The sequence below is a fragment of the Dryobates pubescens genome, chromosome Z, assembly GCF_014839835.1.
Source record: "Dryobates pubescens isolate bDryPub1 chromosome Z, bDryPub1.pri, whole genome shotgun sequence".
NCBI classification, from domain to species: Eukaryota; Metazoa; Chordata; class Aves; order Piciformes; family Picidae; genus Dryobates; species Dryobates pubescens.
The window spans coordinates 139,967,862-139,993,699 of NC_071657.1; the positions used below are offsets into that span (position 1 = coordinate 139,967,862).

At 43.3% G+C, this 25,838-nt stretch overlaps 1 protein-coding gene across 11 annotated transcripts in view; it reads right to left on the minus strand.

Annotated features, from left to right (window-relative positions):
* Positions 1 to 12,834: 12,834 nt before the first annotated feature.
* KCNC2 (potassium voltage-gated channel subfamily C member 2) overlaps positions 12,835 to 25,838 on the minus strand; it is a 99,932-nt gene continuing 86,928 nt past the window's right edge. The window contains exons 3-7 of one of the 11 annotated variants that reach the window (XM_054178375.1): positions 21,303 to 22,233; positions 20,854 to 20,985; positions 18,764 to 18,931; positions 14,052 to 14,146; positions 12,886 to 12,988 (exon numbers count right to left, since the gene is read on the minus strand). In XM_054178375.1, the coding sequence (XP_054034350.1) occupies positions 14,085 to 14,146; positions 18,764 to 18,931; positions 20,854 to 20,985; positions 21,303 to 22,233 (1,293 nt within the window). In that variant the 3' untranslated portion in view covers positions 12,886 to 12,988; positions 14,052 to 14,084. Of the gene's footprint in view, positions 15,021 to 18,763; positions 18,932 to 20,853; positions 20,986 to 21,302; positions 22,234 to 25,838 lie in introns of all 11 variants that reach the window. The other 10 variants (XM_054178373.1, XM_054178372.1, XM_054178374.1 and 7 more) reach the window with 10 other exon arrangements.

The window sequence follows — 25,838 nt, forward strand, 5'->3', positions numbered from 1 at the left end:
GGCTGCCTGGGAGAATAGAATAGAATAGAATAGAATAGACCAGGTTGGAAGAGACCTTCAAGATCATTGTGTCCAACCTATCATCCAACACCACCTAATCAACTAAACCATGCAACCAAGCACCCTATCAAGTCTCCTCCTGAATGCTTCCAGTGATGGTGACTCCACCACCTCCCTGGGCTGCCCATTCCAATGAGCAAACACTCTCTCTGTGTGGAATTTCTTCCTAACATCCAGCCTAAACCTCCTCTGGCACAGCTTGAGACTGTATCGTCTTGTTCTGGTGCTGGTTGCCTGGGAGAAGAGACCAACCCCCACCTGTCTACAACCTCCCTTCAGGTAGTTGTAGAGAGCAATAAGGTCACCCCTGAGCCTCCTCTTCTCCAGGCTAAGCAACCCCAGCTCCCTCAGTCTCTCCTCACAGGGCTGTATTCCAAGCCCCTCACCAACTTTGTTGTCCTTCTCTGGACATGCTCCAGCAAGTCAACATCCTTCCTAAACTGAGGGGCCCAGAACTGGACACAGTACTCCCATTGTCAGGATCCCAGCTTGTCAGGATCATTGTCTACAGAACCTAGCATCCTGATGTTTTTATCTGAGCAAGCTTGTGTGGACCAGCAGCAAGGCAGAAGCTTGAAGGACCAGAGCAGCCATGTTCACAATGCTCACCTGTCTGTGGTGAGCCAGAACTTCTGCAGAAGCACATGAAGGAGAGTTCCTGGGATCCTTCCTTGTGTGCTTGACAATGTCTCCATAAAACTCATTATCAGAGGTCCAGAAAGGGTAGAATTTCTCCCTTGATTATTTTTTGAATCATTTGAGAGAGGAGGTGGTCACTTGTATTATTTTAATATGCTTTTTAAAAGAAACCCATTTGAAATCATGCAAAAATAATTCAGAAATACTGGTAGCTTTGTAATCCTCATAGGCTAAAGACTGTAAAACTGTGAGCTGGCACTCACCTTTCAACACCAGCTTCTGTGCTGTTAATGTTACCTTGAAATTGCCTCATTTGTCTTGAAACAGGAAACAGTGTGGAAAAAAATAATTTCCTATTTAGGAGTAGGAATAATTGGAGAGAAGATCATCCAGGCAAACAAACAAGCCCTATTATCACTTTAAACAAAATTCAGGTTCTGAAATAATATGCAAGTGGAAAACCTCCTGGTTTGAGATAAACCAGTTAAATAAGTAAAATAAAAAAACATATAAAAATATATATAGAAGAAAAACAATTGGTGCAACCCCCCCAAAACTTACTTACCACCAGCCAACAGGTGCCAGTCCCTGAGCAACACCAGCCATGGCCAGTTTCTCCCTCCTGCTTCCTCATCTCCTACAAACCTTTGCTGCCAAGCATATGGCGATCTGGGACATACCTTCCGTCAGCTGCCCCTCTTCTGTCACCTCACAGATTCTTGTGTGCCCTGAGCCTGGCTGCAGGGCAGTCTGAGAAGCAGCAAAAGGCCTTCGGCCCTGTGTAACCACCATTCATCAGTAGTTCATATATGGTTCTGTTTGCAATTCAAAAAGCATCCCATATGAGATGCTGTGAAAACTATTAGCCCAATGCCAGCCAGCACCAGTCCAAGCCCTTGTGCAAAATGAGCAGCACAACTGCATCTCACAGGTATTGGCCAGCACTACCCCCTCAGCCCATGGCTGCCTTGATCAAACCCAGCCTTGTGCCAGGAGTGGCAACCAACCTTCTTGGTGTCTCTTTCATGGTGACACTGCATTACATAGAGCATCAGGGAAGGAGGAAAGCTTCTCATTAGGACCTGAAACCCACAGTGATTCCTCATTTTCAAGCTCATGGGGATGTGTGGGGGACAAAAGGTGACAAGAAGGAGAGGAGGATGTTCCCATACTCGGGGGGGGGCATCCAACAGTAAGTGTTTCTCAGTGCTGCCATCATTGGGGATGCTCTCTGCGTTCCCACAGTCTGCGGAAGCCCTACCAAGCCTTAACAGAGAAAAAGCAGAGGCACCACAACTTTGTGGCACTGGGCCCAGCCCTTCTGGCTGTGCACAGAAGGAGATGTGCAGAGGGCAGTGGTACTGCACCCCTACCAACCTGCAGCCTCTGCAGTTGCGTACATCCTTAGACAGCACAGCTCACTCACCTCCTGTTCATACGCAGAGCCCTGGTGCAAGACAACTAGCAGAATTTCTTCACTGACTGCTTTGGGATAAACTGTCTCTAACCCACACAGTGTGGTCCACATGTGTCCAAATCTCTGGATCTTGGCTCAGGCAAGCCAGGAACACGGAGACCACCCAGCGCACCTCTGTCCATACTTCAGGTCCACCTGGACCTGAAGTATTTTCCATGTATACCCACCATGTATACCACCAATGAGCAAAACCCAAACTCTTTTATCCCTTACAAAATAATGTATATAGATAATTTTAAAAAAATATGTATGAAATCACTTACAGCTGAGCTCCAGAAAGCATACCCTTGCAGAGAGATTTGGAGACCGTTTCCTGCCTCCCACCTCCCTGTGCCATGCAGTACAATTTCCAGCTTCTCCCGAGCACATGATATCACAATCCACCAAGCTGTGTGACTTCTGCAAAGCAGTGGAGGCAAAGAGGCAGGGGGAGAGGGCCACCACAGGACCAGTGCTCAAAGCACAACTCTGCCTCCCTACTGGCAGCTCTGCAAGCAAAGGTCACCACACAGGAGAAAATGCCCTGGTTGAATCCTCCGCACGAGAAACAGCAGATCTGTGCTGCAACAACGTCGTGGCTGTTGCACAACCTTGTTCCTTGGGCAGGCAGACAGCACGTTCCAGCCGACTGGCTGAAACTTGTCAGGGCTTGCACTGCTCTGTGTGAAAGTTTGAGTTCTGTTACATTGACCCCGTGCATCCTTGCTGGGTCCCAAACAAGCCGGCTGGCTGCGGGGGTGAAAGTAGCTTTGGGATCTGAAAGAGAGTTGGCAATTCTGCTGTAACACAGAGCTGTGTCCTGCAGAGGATGTCCACACTGCTCAGTGGGCCGAAGTGGGACTTTTAAGAAGAGAGGGAATTAAATCCCAGTGCCAACCATAGAGAGATACTGGCACCTCCAAGCTCTGTGAAACCTTTATGAGGAGTCAGCAGTCCCAGCTGCTTCCTTTAGCTTAGACATGGTAGCATCGGCCTCACCAAGGCAAAGCCAGCCCTACAGATTACCCCAAAGAGCTGCTGTGATCATTTATCTGTGGATCTCCATTGCCAAGCACATCTACCTGCCCTGCCACTCATTATAAAAGCTCTCACCTGAACACTTGTGGAAGCACATAACACAATTTGTCCGTGTATTTAAACAGACGCAGGCAACCCAGCAATGGCTGAATCAAAAACTCACCAGCTACTGTCTCAAAGTGCAAAGAACTGAAACAGGCTTCCTGCTAACAAGGACAACAGAACTCTAGAAATTGTGTCCTGTCTGAAGGGTACAGGGGCCTGACTACAAATAAAAAATTAATGATCAGAAGACAATAATATAAAACCTTTTCTTAAAGTAAATACTTACAGTTATCTTTGAGGGATGTTTATTCCCTGACAATAATTTGGCTAGTGTAGCTATTTTCATTGCATTTATCTTGAAGTATGAAGGAAACTTGACATTACAGTAAGCAGTAAAACAAAGGCAGAAAAGATCATGTTAGTATTTGTCATTATCTTTGATAAATCATAATATATTCAACCCTTCAATCATTCTGCTCAGTACTGCTCTATTCATTAGCAAATCAATAGTTCAGTGAATACGTGGTTGGAAAGCCTTGTTTCTGAATTTGGTCCTTAAGCAATCATCTCTATTTGTTTCTTGGCATGTTCCTCTGCAGTGTCCCTGCCACTGGCCATATTCCATTTGCAAACTGCTTTTCATTGACAGCTGTGCTGGTTTTAGATAGCGCTTTGTGGTTCCAAAATTTAATGTTCCCAACTGGATGGCCACACAAAAGGAACTGCAGAGAACTGCAGATGCCTTCCATGCTAGGCTGGACTCCAGTGTGTAAGGTGACATTTCCAACAAGTTTCAGCTAGCCTCACAAGGAGACTCAGTCCTGTACCCTTCTGAATAAGATCCAAATTCAATTACCTCTTCCCTTAATGTAATGAGGAGACAGGCAAAGGAGGCACATGGGTAAGTCCTGAATCCAGGACAGGCAGGGCTAGAGAAGCTGCAGAAGGCAGAGAGCAGTGAAGGCACATGCAAAGAGGCAGGAACAATCCTACAAAGTGGGTTCAGGAGACTGCAGAAAAGAAAAAAGCAAACAAATAGCATGAACTCTGATCAGAGCTTCTCAGATAGCCAAATGCTCTTCCAAGAAAAGTTTTTGAGGTATAGCTGGAGCTCACTTGATAGGATAGCTTCAATCAAGATGTACTTCTTGCAAAAACTAAAAAGAGAACCTTGGGAGTCACAGCAGAGCCATGTCAGGCCCTGGAGACACCTCCCGAGTGGCTCTGATTGCCCAGCTCCTTCCTCTTCTGAGAAGAATGCAGGTGCTGAAAAATGGACCATTTCTGAGGTAGTGGAGGAGAAATGTTCATGAAGTAGCATTGGCATCACACATCTGTGGGAGTGGGCAAAGTACCAGGAGGGGCAGGCACTGGAGGAGAGGCACATTGTCTCTACATTGACCCCCTGTCCCATACCAGGAGATCAAATCTGGCCACACTTGCTGTCAACAGGCAGTCACAGAGACCAATATGACCCATACTGAAAGAGGGTCCTAAAATACGGGTCAGATCACTCTGGGGACATGCTTGATCCATCTCCTTTCACTCTGGAGAAACTCACACAGCTTGCTTGGAGCAGGCACCAGGCGTGCATGGAAGTGTTCACATACACTCTGTGGGTGAGTTGGGTACAGGGGTAACAATTGTCTTATCTGCCTCACCCGTGTACCAGGAGGATGTACCTCCCCATTGCAGCATGAAGCCCCAGGTACTCATACAGATGAGTGCAGAATGAGAACAAGAAATGGGGTACAGCTAAAAGCTACAGCTACATTTCCTTGTGGCTACTTGTACTCAAACCACAATTGGTGACTGCTACAATAAATCGTATTAGTAGTAGTAGTGGCATTTCATTTGAGATATAGTTGAATACTTTATTTTCCTTTTTATACCCAATAATGATTTATTAATATTTTACTACTTTTCTGCTCAAGATCTGTGAAAAAAAATTTTAAAGGCATAGCCTAAAACTACCACATAAGAAGATGGCGACAGGTGTCCTGGAAATGTCCATGACACAAGCCAGTTCCTTCTCAAGGTTTAGTCTTTCTTCAGCAAGCCAAGGACAGTCTTGCCAATCATTTCAATGAGGCCACTTCACTCTGGGAATGTGTTCAGATAATGTCCTGTGCTAGGAAAACTCTTCAATAAATACCCATGGGCCTATTACGTTCATGCATAATTTCTTCTCTGAGCTTTTAGTACTGCGAAGTTCTATAATTGGTCAATTACTCACGGATTTAAAGCAAACTTGTCAACATTTAAGTAGAGGTTATAAACAAAGTAAGTAAATATATTTTGTTGCCATGATTTCCAACCAAGACTAAAAGGAAGTCTCAGGACTGGAAAAGTTACTGTCAATACCAAGGCACTGCCATAAGGAAAACTGCATATTTTATTTTTGTGTGGTTGCAGAACATGTGTGAGGTTAAAAAAAAAACTCTAGGAACCCTGCATCTTGCTCCCCACTGTTCTAGTTCAGAAGCAGCTTGATTCTCCATGCCAGCAAAACATAAGAAGTACTATTAACCAACGACATCATACTGTGGTAGTTTTAGGCTATGTCTTTAAAATTTTTCAATAGACCTTGAACAGAAAGTGGCAGAATGTAAATAAATGATTACTGGGTGTAAAAGGAAAATAATGATAGTTCTAAACATTCTCATTGGAGAGGTATCTTCCATAAGTTTAGTTTGCAAAACAATCTCTCTCTCTTTTCACTTATTCGACTCTGGCTGATACTTCTGCTGGCTTTACTGACCTTGGCTGCACTGCTTTGTTGAGACTGGTATTAAAAACAACTTTTCTGCTCTGTCTCTTGTCCTTTTTGTGTACAGAGGGGTAGGGAAGGAGGCAGGGAAGGGAGAAGCTGTTGCAGGTCCCCTGGTCTTTGGCCAAGGGGGTTCTTGTGTTCTTGTGAGTACTGAGAGAGCTGGCAGATGTGCTGGCCAAGCCACTCTCCATCATTTTTCAGCAGTCCTGGCTCACTGGAGAGATCCCAGATGACTGGAAGCTGACAACGTGGTGCCCATCCACAAGAAGGGTCAGTTGGATGAGCCAGGGAATTACAGGCCTGTCAGCCTGACCTCAGTGCCAAGCAAGGTTATGCAACAGGTCATCTTGAGTGCAATCACACAGCACTTACAGGATGGCCAAGGGATCAGGCCCAGCCAGCATGGGTTTAGGAAGGGCAGGTCCTGCCTGACCAACCTGATCTCCTTCTATGATCAGGTGACTCGCCTGGTGGATGTGGGGCAGGCTGTGGATGTGGTCTACCTGCACCTCAGCAAGGCCTTTGACACTGTCCCCCACAGCAAACTCCTGGCCAAGCTGTCAGCCCATGGCTTGGATGGGAGAGAGACCTGGGGGTGCTGGTCGATGGTAGGCTGAACATGAGCCTGCAGTGTGCCAGGAGGGCCTATGGCATCCTGGTCTGCATCATGAACAGTGTGGCCAGCAGGAGCAGGGAGGTCATTCTGCCCCTGTACACTGCACTGGTTAGGCTGCACCTCGAGTCCTGTGTCCAGTTCTGGGCCCCTCAGTTTAGGAAGGAGGTTGACTTGCTGGAACGAGTCCAGAGAAGGGCAACGAAATTGGTGAGGGGTTTGGAACACAAGCCCTACGAGGAGAGGCTGAGGGAGCTGGGGTTGCTTAGCCTGGAGAAGAGGAGGCTCAGGGGTGACCTTATTGCTCTCTACAACTACTTAAAGGGGGGTTGTAGACAGGCAGAGGTTGGTCTCTTCTCCCAGGCAACCAGTACCAGAACAAACGGATACAGACTCAAGGCTGCCCCAGGGGAAGTTTAGGCTGGAGGTTAGGTGGAAGTTTTACACAGAGAGAGTGATTGCCCATTGGAATGGGCTGCCTGGGGAGGTGGTGGAGTCACCATCACTGGAGGTGTTCAGGAGGAGACTTGATAGGGTGCTTGGTGCCATGGTTTAGTTGATTAGGTGGTGTTGGTTGATAGGTTGGACATGGTGATCTTGAAGGTCTCTTCCAACCTGGTTTATTCTTTTCTATTAATTGCAAATACCTGTAAATACTGTATGTTTTGTACATATTCACTGCATTTCATTGTAGATTGTAGTTTTGCTTGTAAATACAGCTTTCATTTGCTTCCAGCTGAGCTGGTCTGGCAGACTTAATGTTGAAGGGGAATTTTCAACCCACCACACATGTTAAGACTTTCAGATTGCCAAACACTGCACTGTACCAACAGCATCCACGAGCATGAAGAAAATAAGATTTCCATAAACCCCTGGTGATGCATTTAGTCACAAAGCAAGGAAAGCCATATAAGAAATTGCAAATCCATTCTATATTTAGTATCAGCTTAATAGGATAATATGGCTACGGTCTGGTGTTCTTCAGATGGATGGAGTTTGGCTTTGTTTCAGTGCAAAGCCCAAGCCTCTTAAATAGGCTGCTTTTGCAAATAAGCTGTCTTAAGGTCAAGGGAAACAACTTGCACTTTCTTCTTTTGATAATTCATTATTTTGTGCAGGTCTAATGCTACTCTGAGGAGGTTTTCTGTGCTTTAAAAAAAGGGTGGCTGTACCACTCTGCAAGACAACCATGGATTACAGCTGTTTATTGCAGCCTCATTGTTTCTCCAGAAGTCTCTTTTTCTTCATATTGCAATTCAAGTTTACAGACCTATAGGACCCACAGCCCTTCCACAGAGAAAACATTTAACTTAAAATAGCACTCTATGACTTGTCCTAGCATCTTCAGATTCCATTTGGGGAGAAAACCGAGAGCTTCAAGTGATAGCAAAACACAGCAATGCTCTAACTAGGTGCAGAATAGAAAATGAATGCATCCTGAAAGCTCCAATGTAGCCTAACTGTGGCATTGATTTTAAACTGATCTTCAGTCTTCCACCTGCAAATCTTACAGGAGATGTGCAATGAAATGCTAACATTTTTTGCCAGCTTTTCAAAACTGTCCACCTCCCTTTTTATTCTTTTAAACACACTAGAATGTTGCCAGCTGGGATTGGAAAGCTGTGAGAGCATGAGTCTGAAATCTGTCAGCTGTTCATCAACATGCTCACGAGAAAAAAATGCAAGTGACAGAAGGCTTCAGCGGGGAGGTTGCAGAGGCTGGGGGAAGCACACACACCCTGCCAGAAGGCAGTGAGAAGCCACCTGCAGACCACGGCTTGAGGTGTTTCATGGACTGTGTCATGAAGCCAGCTCTGCACTGGGCACCTCTGCCTGGAGTGCACTTCAGCATTCGGAGAGAGCTGATCTGCAACAGATTCCCATCTCTGGGGCCGGGAACCAGATACTTCTGTGATTCCACTTGTCTCAGGGCTATTCAGTTAAGTAGGAGAGAAATGCTGATAATGGCACATACCCAACCTGCAGCACTAGCATCTCAGGACTGGCTTACCAGCCAACTCTCCATTTTAAAATACACCATTAAAGAAAAGAAATTAAATTGTCTCTTTAGAAATTAAGTGAGTTGCAAGTGTTTCTAAGGGGAAATTAAGAATATTAATATTTTGGATCATTTTAATGTGATAGAATTCCCCCCCCCTTTTTTTTTTTGGGGGGGGGGGGAATTTCTGCTCACTCAGTATTCAAAGGCTCTGTTATGGAATTGTTAAAGCCACTGCTTGTACTACAGAATATTGTATATCAATTTTCTCTTTCTTGCAGCTGTTTTCCTTTCTAAATTCCTTTATCTGTCTTCTACATGATTTATTCTGTTGCTAAAATGCCCTCCTCTTTCATACAGTTAATTCATTCACAACTTGTAAAATTCCTGTCTTCTCTCTGAAGATGCTGGCAAGCTTGCTCACATCAGACTGGTCCCTTCCCCCTCTAGTATTCAGTAATCCATCTGAACAGAGCTTTCCTTACCTGTCCTTCTCTTTTGACACTTGTAATTAAATCCAGACTTTTTGTAAGAGAACATCTCGGAACAGCAATTGTTTCACACATGAAAAAGCTCCCTGACAATCACACTTAAATTAAGCTGCAGGCTTTCTGTAAGTTCTGGTGCCATTTTACAACACACACCCAGAGCACAGCATCTCAAAACTTGCTGGAATAGCAGCATCTCCTCAGTGCTGAGTGAGTTCCCGTAAGAACAAGAACTGTATTCAAAGTTCAACCTGTTCATCCCCACAACATGTCACAGCTCTGGTCTCTGCCCCAGCACTGCTGCTGCACTGCTTTATCTTTCAAAGGATGCTCCATTTTGACATTTGGTGTTTAGAACTTTAAAAGATGAGCAAGCAACAGGTTTTGGTCATTTGTCTTAAGGGATGCATTACTTCTAAACTCATTGCTTGTTTAATTATCTAGCTGACTTCTAATCCTTGTCTTACCTAGAAAACAATTAAATAAGTTCTATGAATCTCAAGGAGCCCTCAGGTAAGTATTTTGTCCCTGAGATAACCACACTCACGCAGTATCTTCCTGCTTGAACTAAAACACCTTTCTTCAGGCACAGTTTTGCTTTGGTGAGACAGAAAGCCTTTAAGGGCTTGGCTAGATCGGCTTTGCTTAAAGACATTTCACAGTGAGGATCCTTTTTACAAAAGATCAGGGTATCTGCTGGCTTTTAAAGTATATCCCAAAGATAAAGTGCATGTAAATGTGCTGCCCATCCTTCATATAGCATCCAAGACAGAACTGCATTACCCTGAAGAGTGAAGTCCAGATTCAAAGCCTTCCTCAGTCTGAGAAAGTTAAACATTAGTGTCCTTCTTTCCATGAAACTGAGTTTTCACCTATTCTTGGGGCCAAAAGCAGGGGAAGAACAGGATGCCACTAGTCTGTAAGCCAGCTCTTTTTGTTACAATAGTCAGGTTTGTGTTGTAGTCCCAAGACACAGGAGTATTTAATGACCCCCCCATGAGCTTATCCTCCACATGTGTTGCAAAAGAAAGCTTTCAAACTTGCCCCTCAGTTCTCAAGAGGAATAATAAGTAGATGCAGTCAGGATATTTGGGGCTCAAGGTCACAGAATCAAGAAGGTCCTGTGCCAGTAAAGGTCCATCCAGGCTTAAGCTTCTTACCATCTAGAGACAGCAGAAGACATCAGGCATCATCAGGCAGTGTTTTCTAGTCTTGCTCAACAACACGCACCACCTTGTCTGCATCCCATCTGTGGCTTCTCACTACCCCTGTGTGGCACTGACAAAATCCAGATGTCTCTTTCTGGGTGCTTGGGCACAGACACCAGACCTGCAGGACTGGAGTTGGCTCTGACCCTTGTCCTGGCTAACCACTGCTCCTCTTTGTGTGGACAGGCTGGACAGATGGGCAGAATCCAACGGCATGAGATTGAACACATCCAAGTGCCGGGTTCTGCACATTGGCCACAACAACCCCATGCAGAGCTACAGGCTGGGGTCAGAGTGGCTGAGAGCAGTCAGGCTGAGAGGGACCTGGGGGTGCTGGTTGACGGTAGACTGAATGTGAGCCTGCAGTGTGCCGAGGCAGCTAAGAGGGCCAATGGCATCCTGGCCTGCATCAGGAAGAGTGTGGCCAGCAGGAGCAGGGAGGTCATTCTGCCCCTGTACACTGCACTGGTTAGGCCGCACCTCGAGTGCTGTGTCCAGTTCTGGGCCCCTCAGTTTAGGAAGGAGGTTGACTTGCTGGAACGAGTCCAGAGAAGGGCAACAAAGCTGGGGAGGGGTTTGGAACATAAGCCCTACGAGGAGAGGCTGAGGGAGCTGGGGTTGCTTAGCCTGGAGAAGAGGAGGCTCAGGGGTGACCTTATTACTCTCTACAACTACCTGAAGGGAGGTTGTAGACAGACGGATGTTGGTCTCTTCTCCCAGGTGGCCAGTACCAGAACAAGAGGACACAGTCTCAGGCTGCGCCAGGGGAGGTTCAGGCTGGATGTTAGGAAAAAGTTCTATACAGAAAGAGTGATTGCCCATTAGAATGGGCTGCCTGGGGAGGTGGTGGAGTCGCCATCACTGGAGGTTTTCAGGAGGAGACTTGATGGGGTGCTTGGTGCTGTGGGTTAGTTGTTTGGGTGGTGTTGGATTGGTTGATGGGTTGGACGCGGTGATCTTGAAGGTCTCTTCCAACCTGGTTTATTCTATGTATTCTATGTACTCTATGATATTGCTATGAGGTCACAGTACAGACAGCCTTAGCCTTTGGGTAATCCCAGCACATGGAGCTTTCACTCTATGTCACTATAAAACATTTTCCAAAACTTGAAAACCTCTTGAGGCTGCTTTCTGGAATCTTTCTTCCATTCTAGAGCTTTTCCCAAAACACTGCTGTAAGGACCTCTCAGATCATGTGTAGAGCTGCACTAGCTCCCTCTCCACTCTCAGACAGTCTGCTCATATATTTGGAGATATCACTGGTTGCTCCAAATACAGGATAGGAGAAGGTGGTTTAAGCAGCCATTTATCATGTCCTTTTAAAGTTTACTTCACAACAGGATGCAGTAAAACTGCCTTGACTTTGATAATATCTAGCCCAGTCACAACTTCTGCATGAGCCCTGGGGTCATAAAGAGGGAAGATTTTAAATTGCTTTAGAAGGCTGCTCATGCTTGGTTTTTAATGACCTCACAAAACTGGTTTGAGAATCAGGATTGCCAGTGGCAGGCAGGGGATCTGTACAGCTAAAGAATGCGCATGAGCCACTTCAGAAGATATGTTCCAATTGCCTCCCCAGGTCTTTTGCCTTTTATTCTCCAATTCAGGTATTACATTTCCACTGGTTTCCACCAGGATTGTGCATGCACCTTGACATGTTCACAGGAGTTCCACAATACAGAGTTTCACAACTGGGACAGGTCCCTACAATCAGGACATCAGGGTGACAAAACAGATTCTGGGGAGTTTCCCACTGATTGGGGTGGAGCGAACATAATTAACACACTGCAGCACTACAATGCCTCATAAACATGGAATAGATTCATTTGCCACAAAAATCACAGCAAATAACTCATCAAAGAATATATCTTTTATGTAAAATATACATTTGTAGAATATAATTTTAATACATCTCTTAGTCTTACTGTTGTTGGGTTTGCAACACTTGGAATTAAAAGGAGAAGAAAATACCAAAAGTGTCTTGCTGCCAGAATTTTATTTCTCATAATACTTCTAATTTGAGGTAACAATGAAAGAAGACTGTGTGCTGTGAACAGAGTCAGTGATGTTTGTCTGTTGTCACATTTCTGCTACCGAAGTGAAAACTGAAGACTTGGCATGTACACTAGAGTTCATACAGATAGAGTTTATGGCAAACTGAGAAAGCAAGGTCATAATGCAGACCTACTCTGTCCAGAATTGTGGGCTCTGTACAATCTACCATTACTATGACAGAAGCCAAGACAGATGGAGTTTACATCACTATTGTTATTAAGTGTGTGTCTTTGCATGATCTACAGCACAACTTACTGCAGGAACCAGGAGGAATATACACAGGGCATGGGTCTGTGCATGGAGCCTTAGCAACGATGACTTCAATTCAGCTTTTCTGGATAGACACAAGAGCTGATACTCCATGCACACAGGTTCTATTTACAGCTGACTCATCAACAGTTACTAGCTTCACCCCTTCCCCTGGCAGCAGCAATTATGAGCAGTCTTTAATCTTCTCTACTTCACATGGAAAGTCTGTGACCTCCTCGAGGCGTGAGTTGTTTTTCAGGGTCCATTCAGCAGCAGTAGTTTCTTTCCAGTACAGTCCTTGGTATGGCTAAATTCCATTGTCCCTTTTTCAGCAGTCAAAAATCCATGATAAATTCTGTACAACACTGTAGTTAATATAACAGCAGCACCAGATAGTATGTTAATTCCTTTGCTAAAAGCTGTTTGCAGTTATCTCTCTATTGACAATATTTTACCAAAACTAAATCAATGTACATCTCTAAGTATCATGAATGTATCCTTTGATAAATACATTATTGTACAAGGATTCTGACATGCAGATCATGCTGTTGGGCTAGGATAAATACATAATAACATAGTACATGGTCAACAATAATTTATATTCCTTTCCCTAACCAAAATGAATAAATAAATAAAGCATGACAATGAGGGATTGTTCAACAGTCTCAAGGATCTCTTTAAGATTTGGCTTATTACAGTCTTCCTCATGTTGTTCTGAAAGTCTATCATTAAGGGTAATTTTTCCTCACCAGCCCAGAACATTAAATCTGCCATTGCATTTGTCCCATTGCTTAAGCAGAGTATTGAATGAAAAAGCCACTAAAGGATGCATGGCTTCAAAACTGTAAGGAATACTGGTTGCAAGGAGGAAGACTGATGCAATGGGCAACCAATCAGCATGGTAAAATCACTACTACATCCCACTCAAAAGAATCTTCAGAGTTCTCACATGATTTAGTCTACAAGATACTAACTTGCACTTGAAAAATATATAGCTTTGTATCTGTACACATAAGTATAGGCCATAGGGGAAAGAAAAAAAGGAAAAGGTGAAAAATGTCCTTAGTTAATCTTAAAAGAGGGGAGCATTTTAACAGCATCTCTGTGCTTTATGGAGACAGATGGAGAATACAGTAGACAAGCTGCAAAACAGACAGACAAACAACATATAGGACAAAGCACCTCAAAAAAACACTGACTGAAGAAATTTTTGAAGCTCATGAGTTGAAGGTATAAATGTGGTCAAAAACCAGACTTGAGAACCACTACCCTCTCACAGTGGTACAAAAAAAGCCCCCAGTAATCTTCTCCATTTTACTTGGTACTCATGAGGCCTGTGAAAATGTTGAAGACCCCTGGAGCAGAGAAATGACTACAGTACCAAGCAGCACTTGCTAGCTTAAAATTGCAAGTCTGGATGGCGTTTACCTTTCTTGCATGTTTTGTGCCTTCCCCAAGCCATTAAGAAAGAGATCTGGCTTCTGCTTGCGTGTAACCAGTAATGACAACCTCTTTGCAGTTATCTGTGTGCAAACAACCGGAGACATTCAGAACTCTGATACAACAATCCAGCACCAAAGTAAGTTAATCACAAAATAAAGCCATTTATAAACAAATAGATTGTTAAAAAACAAAGAAAAAGGTTACACAAAGAAAAACAATCCCACATGCAGACCAGTTCATCAGTGCTTTCATATCAGCAGGATGGTACAATGTGAGAACACACATCCAGAGCCTTCTGTGGTCTCCACAATCAGCAACACTGTTTGTCAGGTGATGGAGACAGGATGGTCCATGCAAATGAGCAGACCCAAGTCACAGTGTGTGCAACCAAGACACAGTTCCAGATATCTTCAGAATGGATTAGAGTCACAAGAAATGGAGGCTCAATGGAGTGACTGATCATTAGTTGGAAGCACATTAAGTAAATCTCCCTGAAGATATGCTTATTTATTGAATATACTAGCCAACGGCATCCACTAACTGTCCTTTTATTGCCACAGGAAAGGAGGACAATATAGTAGATAAAAGGAGAAGCTCTACCTTAGATCATCTTTAAAAGCCAAGATGAAAATCTTCAGCTACCCAAGTGGCATTTTTTACTACTGACAGTTGTATCGTGCAAGAGTTATACCAGATTTGTGGAGCCTATGGAAACTGCTACGTTTATTTCCAATATGTAGTAACCAGCATTTGGAGTAGCACTGTGTAGTAGCAGCACTGTGTAACAGCACTGTGCAGCCGACTGATGCCATCTGGGTTACAAGATGGAAGGGATAGGTGACCGAGAGCGCCTTAGAGGACAAGGCGAGCTGTAGGGTGATGTTACTGGAGAGAGCCGCAGAGCATTGCCTGCCAAGCCAGCTATGTTGTTTAAGCTTCGAGACTTTTCATAGCCTTGTGTGAGAAAATGCACAGACATCAGTTGGATTCAGCCAAACAAGAGACAAAGACAAACAGTACAATGTAATGCAATCTGAGGAGCTAGCTGGGACTCGGATGGAACCTGCCTGGAAAAGAACTCAACGCTGAGACACATTACCACCAAAAGATATTAATAAATAAAATTATTAACTGATTAAAGCAGCTGTTCTATCCCAGAAAATTCAAGAGGCCATCTGACCTGCTCTTTGGCATCTCACCTTCCACTCAACACCACTCTTGGCTTCAGCAGGGTTGCACAGAGCAAAAGGTAGCTGGGTGAGCCACCTGGCTAACTGTAATCAAACCCCCATTCAGACAGACTATAAAATCTGTCAGAACTATATAATCCAGTTTGTAATAAAGGATGATTTCTCTTTAATAATAAATAGCTCACAAATCAGATAAATTGCAGACAATGTGTGTAAATCCCTTCTGCAGAGGACTATTTTACATGGGAAAGAAGCCCCATTCTCAGAATCAGCCCTAAGGCTTTGTGTCTGATATTGTAGTATACCAAGATTGCAGTTTGACATATTTGCAAGTGCCTCCTGAGTGGCAAATTTAAAACAACAGACTTGAGCTCCTTCTCCAGCCAACTCAAATGAAATAAATAGCATTAATCCACATCAGCAAGTAGTATATAATAAAATATTAGGTGAGGCAATCAGAATGCTTCACAATTTGGAGGGAACATTGCAGTTGCAGACATTTTTGTTCATATGTACTGTGAGCTCTAGATACCTACATTTTGCTATCAATTGTTTTCACCTTGTACAGGCTCTGCTGTAAAGAAACAGAAATCACTGCCATTCACTCCATCATTATCTGCATAACCAAGTACTTTCAATAACATCTGGTAAAGCTCACTTAGGAAGGATCGACTCATCTATCTGGAGGGAAATACCAGCGAAGCAATACAAAGAATGTGAAGCCAGACAGGACCTCTCTCCTCAAGCAGATGGACACATGCTTCACAGCAAGCATGAGGGTTTCTACTGATCTCAGCTTCACTGTCTGCTTCTTTGAAGGCAAGTGTGTGCCTAAGCACTTGCTTACAGTGAAACACTAAGGCTGTTCCCACAGAAACTATCAAACATCAATGACAGTACAACTAAATATTACGTGGGAGGTCATCAGATACTTTTAAAAATTATTAGAATAGTTACTGACTCAAATTCCTGATCTCCAGATAACAGACAGCTGTTAATATCATCAGAAAATGTTGTATCTTACGTTCTCCCCTTGTGACAAGTAAGAAATTTCTTACCCACTGAGAACTGCATACTGCAAAACTAAAAGCAAATGTGTAAGCTCAAGTCTGCTCACTCATTCTGCAATGTTATCTCCAGACTGCAAGGGCAGGTTAGACTGTAATGCTTCACAGGCTTCTGACACAGTTTGAAAGCAGCCCCCAGTTTCTAGGTGTCTGTCAGTATTTACACGGATCAGAAAGGATCACGTTTGCAAGGGGTATCAAGGGGAAGCACAATGCTAGGGTATGCATTTAATCTCCTCTGCAATCATAGCACTTACTGGAAAAAATAGATCAAAATAATCAGGTAGCTTTTTTATACAGAAACTGGGAGAGTTGGGTTGTTTTTTTTTCAAGTATTTTCCCTGCTGCTTTTCTAATGATGAAAGCAAATAACCGATGTGTGGAGATGATAAAGATAATAAAGAAAGCAGGAACTCCTGAAAAATGAAAACCAGATACACAACAGGAATGGATGGGAGGCGTGATACAAAATTCATACTTTCCTGGTGTGTCAGCAGGGTTTGGATCAGCTCTGAATCAGCACCATCTTAGAGATGGAGAAAAGATGTTGGTGTAAAAAAACTCAGAATACAACCAAGAACCAAAGAAGGAACTAAGCAAACAAGAAGGATGTACCAAAAGAAAGAAATAGGGAAAACAAAATTTTTAAAAATGCTGACTCAATGTGTGAATTAAATTGAAGTATTTAAAACCATTTGGAAGCTACTGAAAGATTGTTTTTGCTTATGAGCTAACATCCCTACTATGTACAAAATAAACTTGCAAGCTAGTGGCTATAACATTTCCGTCTAGATTAAGGTTATGATTACGATCAGAACCAGTAAAAGAGCATATCTCTCATTAAGAAACTGCCACTTCTGAACTTAGGCTCCATTTTTCTAGTAAAAACTATGAAACAATTTTCTCTCAAATTTAGATTTAGAAATTAAAATGGTCCCATTATAAAATAAGTTCTATTGATACCTGAATAAGCCTCTAGTAGCTGATGGGTAACATTTTTGTTATTTCTGATCTGCTCTAATTGATGGTTATTGTGTGTGAACAGCACTCAGATGTTCATGCTAACATTCCTGAAAGTTAAGATCCTTGTCTTGCAAGATGCCACAGCAATTTGCCTTATTCAAGCATCCCTGGACTATCCCTTTAGATACATTTAAATAATCCCAGTAGTTGAGAAGACAGTGTGAAATGTATGTGGAGTGGAAAGCACCCTGAATCTTTGTAAAAGTGTGTCTGCAGTGAAATCCCTTTCAATCTAAACCTTCCATACAGAAATACGCAATGTGCAGGAGCGCAGAGGCAATCGCGCTCTACAAACACCACACACTTTGAACACTGGCTGCACAGCTGCCTTCACAGCTCTAACCTACTGAACCCATGCTTTTCATGTGGAAGAAGAACACGTGAAAAATAACCCAGGAGGGTTCTCTCAGGGTCTGTGCCTGCCTGGGGCAGCTAAGTTTGCTGCACAAAGAGCAAATTTTAAAAATACTAATCTCAGACAAAAATGTTGGTGCAGTGCCTCACGCCCACTGCAGACTAAGTCTGTGGTGAGCGACTGCACATTGGTACTGGGGATTGAGAAACCTGTTGGAATGATACCATTTGCCAAGAAACCAAAGCTGGCATTGAGGGGTTGAGGGCTATGCCCTGAAGTTAAGTTTTAGCCATAGCCATAGCCAGATGTGGCCTGATGTGGAAGCCACACCACCAGTCACATGGGTAAGACATGCAGTGACAGACGGTTTTGCAAACTCTGCTAGGGGAACCCAATCCTACTGAGCAGTGAATAACCAGATTCAAAGAAGCTGAACTACTAGGAAATAATCTTTAGCAACATGCTGGGTCACACATTATTTACTGTAGTTGAATTCTGGTTGGGGTAGCAGTCACCTTTTAGCATCAGTGATACATTAGAGAGTAAATGTTTTGTGGCATTAATAAACTCAAACTTTTATTTGAAAGAAATATAAATAGCATCTTGTGTGATATATTTTGGTGTGCTCAGAATAAAACCGTTGCTTACTTCTGACATTTCAACCTTCCAAGTGTAATTGATTCAGTGGTACTTTTTACTAAGTGATTAAGTACAGGCCAAAGTTATTAAATTATTAATCTTTTAGAATGACAAATGGTGCTGAGTGATGAGTGGTTGGATGATCAAGGTCTGAACTGCAGGCTTTTCCATTAAAGGGAACAGATACATGAAGACACGAGTGAAATGAGCTCCAACATCAAGCACACTTTGTGAAGACTGAAGAAGATGAGTGTTTCTAAAAGGAAAGCAGGAAAATAATAACTAGGAGTAAAGAAAAAAAAGTATACATTGTGAGTACAGTCTTGCCTCTAAGAGCATTGTGCATATCATTTCACTCCAAGATTGCTTTTCACAAGCACACTACTGAGTAACCTTTTATGATCTAATGAAAGAATTCCATACCTTTCCTGATCCCTCCATCAGTAGCACACGTGTAATCCCCTGTTGTCAGTAGGAAACATGTTCCCCCTCTTCTGTTTTTGTCTCTTGTGCTAGAGCGTCTGATGGGAGGGAGCCTTTCCCCAGGTGAGAGTGGCTGCTCACTTCCTGCACTGTCTTCACCTGATAACACTGGTTAAAGCACCATGCCCATTTACAGACAAGAATGAATGAGGAAATGAGACATCACAAAGAGCTTACGCTGAATGCTGGATATTCCCATCACTCAAAAAGTAGTTACAAGGTAAATCATCAGAAGAAAACAAGATAGCAATTCACCATTCATCAGTACAAAATGGCAAAAGAAAAGAAAAATGATCTTTTGACTCTCCTAAATCTCATACAAAGTTGTACTAAGCTAACACGGAAAAAGGAAATAATAAATCAAGGCTCAGTTAGTTGCCTTTTATGAACTGTACCTTTTTGGAGTACAGTCAGCTATTCCAGACAAGTAATTATGATTCTGACTATCCTTCTTGCTGAACAAGAGGTCATGTCTGTCTGTTTTGCTTAGAACATGTTATTTAGCATATTCTAAAGGTAACCCTTGCTCCAGGAGGGTTACACGTTCGAGATGTGCTACTAAGACCTGTTTAACCACACACTTCACTTTCACTTCATACTTAGCACACTTGCACTGCTTGTCAGTGTAAATACTCAACATTAAATGCTGTCTCTAGTTTATTTTGGCTAAGCCTTATCTTTCCTGATTTGCTGCTCCCAAAGGATTATCTTTTAAAATTTTCTACTATCTCAGATTCAGGCCACACTTCCAGAAAAAAATAATAAAAAATCTCTGCTCAGTACAGCATATAGCAGGTAATAGCATGTTCTTTACTTCAGCTTCACCCTTGCATTTAAACCTAAGCACTTTGTTGTTCTGAACTGTAAAGCTATGTTCAAGGCTATGTTCAGCCTTGAAGCTTTGGGCAGAATTAGTGACTACAATATCATTCATTATCAGAAAAAAAGAAAAAGCTACGGTGCATCATGTGAGTGGTGGCACTACTGAAGAGGAAGTTAACACTTTTGAATGGCTCCTCTTTGCATGCCTGCTTTCCCCTGAACTTCCAGGATTGCAACTCCTTGTAAACAAGGCTGCAGACACAGTAGTGTCTCTTTGCTCTGATCATGCAGAGCCTTCTTCATTCCAGAATACTTCTTGTAGGACTTGATGGCATGAAAAAGCTGTTACCACTGCCAGTTGAAAGGTGTTTTCTGCAAGTGGATACCAGTGGGCATAGTTAGTAAAACTAACCATACTCCACCTTCAGTGTGAGTTCTTTCAGGCTTTCCATTCTCTTAAAGAGATTTAGGGTGTTCAAAAAGCTGTGTTAGCTTTGCGAACATTCATTCAGAGACTGGAATGGAGTTTCTTTGAACATAAATATTATTCAGTAACAGCACAACAGACCCAAGATGGATATTGTTCAAAGATCAATTTTCCAGCTTATTATTTCTAGAAAACAAATGTCAGTTACTGACTGGCACAAGCCATGGGTGATTTTGCTCCTGTTACTCTTTAGCAGCTTTCCAAGAGGAGTCTAATAGCTGGTATGTGAGTTTAGTAATCAGATTGGGCTTGGTTTAATAATAAATACATTCAACAAACAAACAAACAAAAATATCCTTGCTGCTAAAAAAATTGTTTTAATTGTACTGAGAGGTAGAACTTCCTCTTTATTTTTAAAAGGTGTAAGAGGGGGCAGTGGCTGGGAGGGGCAGAGGCTGTCATTTGCTATGCATTTTCACAGTGGTTAGCACAAAATATTCCTTACCCACACCTCAGAACTCTAATGAATACAATGATGTAAGTCATAAAAATCCACACTAACAGTGATGATGGTGCTAGAAGCTGTCATTTTAATTTTTCTTGCAAATTTCACATCAGCTATGCTATTGTCATTCAGTTATAGTAAATATCATGCAGTGTCTCATCTAGCACAGACAAAGAAAGTTCTTCTAGCCAGGGAAGCAGAATGCAAATGGAAAGAAGGCTAGAAAGATAATTCCTTTTTATTTCCTATGAGTGCTGGGCTTCTGTTGTAAAGCACCTGCTCCCTTTAAGTGACTGCTTCGTTGTAGGATCTTGCTTAACAGGCCACGATGTGGCACGGGCAAAGCTGACACAAGAGACAGACACTGAGGCAAAACACCATGGAGTCCAACAGGGTGGGACACGGTGGCTGCTCAAATAGTCATGCAGGAAAACAGGAAACATCCATACAAAGCAACAAACAACAGGCAAAAGAAAAGGTTGATATCATCAGCAGGAAAGCATTCTCAACAGAGCAAGCAAAACTGTATAGACCAGCTCCATAGAGGTTTGGAAGGTCACTACACCTACTTTGTCCTCTATGAGACTGACACAGGCAAATGCTGAGGGGAGAAGGCTGAGAGCTACGTCTTCTCCTGACAGAAAGACTGGCTGCTTTCTGAGCCCTGCCAAACACACTGGTCTATAAAGTGTTTTCAGAAGCATGCATTTCCAGTGGGCTCCTACCTGATGCTCTGTTGTGTTCCATCAGCTGGCTGTCCTTGCCCAAGCAGATGTCCCCCTGTGTGCTATTGCAGGCCATGTTCAAATCAGTCTTGCAGAAGGTGGGTGAGCTGGCTTGAGGAGCCGGAGGGATGTGCTTCTTCCGCTTCCTCGGCAGCTTCTGCTTTGCCATGGCCAGGGAGTAGTACATCCCAAAGTTGTTAACTATCACAGGCACCGGCATGGCTATGGTGAGCACTCCGGCCAGCGCACACAGGGCACCCACCAGCATGCCTGACCAGGTCCGTGGGTACATATCCCCATACCCTAGGGTGGTCATGGTGACTACAGCCCACCAGAAGCCAATGGGGATGTTTTTGAACTGTGTGTGCTCGCTTGCTGAAGGGTCGTTCGGCTGGGCTCCCACTCGCTCTGCGTAGTATATCATGGTAGCAAATATCAGAACGCCGAGTGCCAGGAATATTATCAGCAGCAGAAATTCATTGGTGCTGGCTCGCAGAGTGTGGCCCAGAACCCTGAGACCCACAAAGTGCCGGGTGAGCTTGAAGATTCGCAGGATTCTCACAAACCTTACCACCCTAAGGAAACCAAGCACATCTTTAGCAGCTTTGGAGGAGAGCCCGCTCAAGCCCACTTCTAGGTAAAAGGGCAGGATGGCCACGAAGTCAATGATATTCAAGAGGTTTTTGATGAATTCAAGTTTGTTTGGGGAAAAAACAACACGTACTAAAAATTCAAATGTAAACCACACCACACAGACTCCTTCCACATACGTCAGGGCAGGATCTGTCTCTATCTCATACTGCAGCACAGCTTCTGTCCCATTGATGATCTGCTCAGTTTTGTTTATAATAGTATTGAAAGCCTCATGTGTTTCCAGGCAAAAGGTTGTGATGGAAACTAGGATGAAGAATAAAGAGGCAAAGGCGATGAACTGAAACAAAAAGAAGGAAAAGGGACATCAGAAACACACAGCTCCTCACATTAATTCTAACAATGTCAGTGCTCACAATCAGCCTTCTACTGATTCAGCTCCAAACAACTCACACATTTGTATGCAGAAAACTTTGTCTCTAGGCCAGAGGAGAGCAGCAGACAACTCTCACATGCAGGCTAGGAGTCTGGGAGCTGGTGGGTTGGATAATAGGTTGGACGCTATGATCTTGAAGGTCTCTTCCAACCGGGTTTATTCTAGTCTAGTCTAATCTAGTCTAGTCTATTCTAACACAACAGGCAGTAACTCATTCAGAAAGGGACAGCAAATTCTTTAATCTGTGCTAAATCATCTGAATTCCATTGGGCTGTCAAGTCACCTTACAAACAGTCCACAAACAACACACCAGCCACAGGAAGACTTAGGGCTGTCTACCTCTCACATAGTGGAAAACAGATCTGACCTTGATGGTATTGAGATTATGGTTCAGGAATTTAGAGCTGGCTTGAGGGGCATCTCATCTAGGACCAGATCCAAACACTGGGTTTTGTTTGGATTTTCAGTGATTCACAAGAACAGGATATTTACTGATGGAAAGTGCCTTTTGTGTTGCAGGTACATCCTGTTATGTTCATCCATCACTCATACTCTTAGGAGTGAGAATAAACCTAGCAGAAGTCATCAGATCCCAGGATGTTAGGGGTTGGAAGGGCACTCCGGAGATCTTCCAGTCCAACCCCCCTGCCAGAGCAGGACCATAGAGTCCAGCACAGGTCACACAGGAACACACCCAGACAGGGCTGGAAAGGCTCCAGAGAAGGAGACTCCACAGCCTCAGTGTGGGGCCCGTTCCAGTGTTCTGTGATCCTCACAGTGAAGTTCCTCCTGATGCTGGGGTGGAACCTCCTGTGCTGTAGTTTCCATCCATGTCTTCTCACTGCAGCAGCAGAACTTTGCTGTGTGGGGATCCACAACATCCACAATCTTGCTATCAAAGTTACAAATCCAGAACAATTTCACCAAATAGGAAAAGGCAGAGGTACATGAATAGATAAAATACAAATATGGAGAGAGCCCACACAGAGGACTGTTAAAGGTTTAAAGAACGTTTTACTGCCTGATCTTTAACTCAGTCACCACAGTCAAGCACTGAAGAAAAGGGAACATTCAGGACAGGATTTCATAAAAATTATTACTGAGCCAAAGAGCTGGAGGTGGACACAAAACTTTACCTCCAGTAAAATGTATCAAATGAAAAGGTGTTTTGAGGGCATCTCTTCGTTTACTAAAACGGTTAACTTCTTTTAAGTGTCAATACATTGCCACCATGTCAGTACTCCAACAGCAACAGTATGGTACATGAATAGCTGATGTCTTTAAATTCCTCCCTGTGCCAGGATTTATAACATGTCATCAGTGTGTTTGCCATGCTAAATTTTCAGCTTGATAGACATCTTATAGCCAGCATCATCACAGAAAAATATCTCCCAAGACTTGAAGCTTTTCAAAGGTGTTACAGACACAAATAGACAAAGAGATGCCTGAAGAGGTTTTTGAAAAGATCTGGTGCCTCAGTGCCTCCTCGCATATTTAACAGCTTGAAATTTCACCATTGCATAAGATCAAGAAAGAAACACATTTCTTTCAAAATAGCAGCAAATGACTAATGCTTTTGGCTTGGATTTTCATCTTGTTACTTGTCAGTAAAATGGGAAAAAGTATGACAGGGATCTTAGAGTTTGATGCAGGCTCTTCACTCATTTTAATATGATTTAATTTAGTAAATAAACCTAATGTATTTTCTGTCTCCCTTAATACTACTTACAAATTGCTCAGAGTATCACTCTTTTAATCTGCTGATTCCCAAGCTGAAACCAAGTACTTCAAAGAAGACCAGCAACAGAAAAAAATGTCATATTCTCTACTAACACTGCACTGCATCAGGTGATTACAGGCTGGGTTCCAGTGGTACTGGCAGAAAATGAGGCAGTAGGATGCTGGTGCTTTACCACCCCAAAGCCTTAAATCTTGTTGAAAACAATCTAGATAAGAAGGGAGACAAGAGGGCAGCCACAAGCCAGAATGTCTGTTCTGCCACTTTAATGCAGGCTGCAACACTGCAGCAAAGCTGATTCTGTATACACTGGGTATCAGTCATTCAATTTAGTGTTAGTGCTCAGATTCAGTACATGTGCCACAGGAGTTCATTGAGGCTGGTACAATACTGAATGGCTACATTTTTCTAACACAGAACATTAGTTAGACAACAAAATATTGTCTCTACAACCAATAGAGAGAGTCACTTTTAGTCTGAGAAACATTTAAATCTGTAATGCAAGTCTGGCAGATTGATTATACTCAGACTCGTAGGAGACTGGATGTAAAAACCCCTCCATATATCTACCTATATGAGAGAACTGCGCCTTGTTTATGGCCTCCTTTCCTGAGACAATGAAACAAAGTTATGACACCAAGCCCTTCAATTACAAATGCTCTAAATCTGATATCTTTCAGAAGATCACTTATCACAGTATCACAGTATCACAGTATAACTAAGGTTGGAAGAGACCCCAAGGATCATCAAGTCCAACCTGCCCCAACAGACCTCACAACTAGACCATGGCACCAAGTGCCACGTCCAATCTCCCCTTGAACACCTCCAGGGATGGTGACTCCACCACCTCCCTGGGCAGCTCATCCCAATGACGAATGACTCGCTCAGTGAAGAACTTTTTCCTCACCTCGACTCTAAACCTCCCCTGGCACAGCTTGAGACTGTGTCCCCTCGTTCTGGTGCTGGTTGCCTGGGAGAAGAGACCAACCCCTTCCTGTCTACAACCACCTTTCAGGTAGCTGTAGAGGGCAATGAGGTCACCCCTGATCCTTCACTTCTCCAGGCTAAACAATCCCAGCTCCCTCAGCCTCTCCTCATAGGGCTATTATCCAGCCTGAACTTCTAGTCGCTATCTAAGCAAACAATCCTCAAACTGGCTGATGTTTACCAAACAGGCTTTTCTGTCTTGGCTTTAATCAAAGCATTACTGCACACTCGTACCTAATTGATTCCTGACACATGGCACCAACATTCACAAAACAGCCTTGGTCTTGTGTTACACAACTAGAGTCAGCAAATATAAACAGATTTATATAACCTAAGAGAATTAATCTCAGTAGATCTTAACAAAACCTCTCCATAACACAGACAGGGAATTTATCAGACACTGAGCCACCAGTGAGAGGATCATGGAGCATCCTCCAGCACCTTTCTACACAGTGAAGGAGGTAAAAACAAACAAATCTGTGGAGGCTGAGGATGAAGGAAGCTAAACCAGCACTGTAGTTTGTAATCTGGGGAAAAGTTTATCAGATAAAATATTGGGCAACCTCTCTAACAGCAACACTTTGGTGGTTTTGGACAACTGTGAACAACTTTGGACTGAAAAGACCAGAAAACAACTTTCAGCCAAACCAGACTTACCAACTCAGATTTAATAAGGGTTATCTATACACTCAACAGCGCACTGATCAAGACAGGCTATTGCTACACATTATTTAGCATTCCAAGGTGGACAGATCACAGGCAACAAAGAGGTTAATGCACAGTT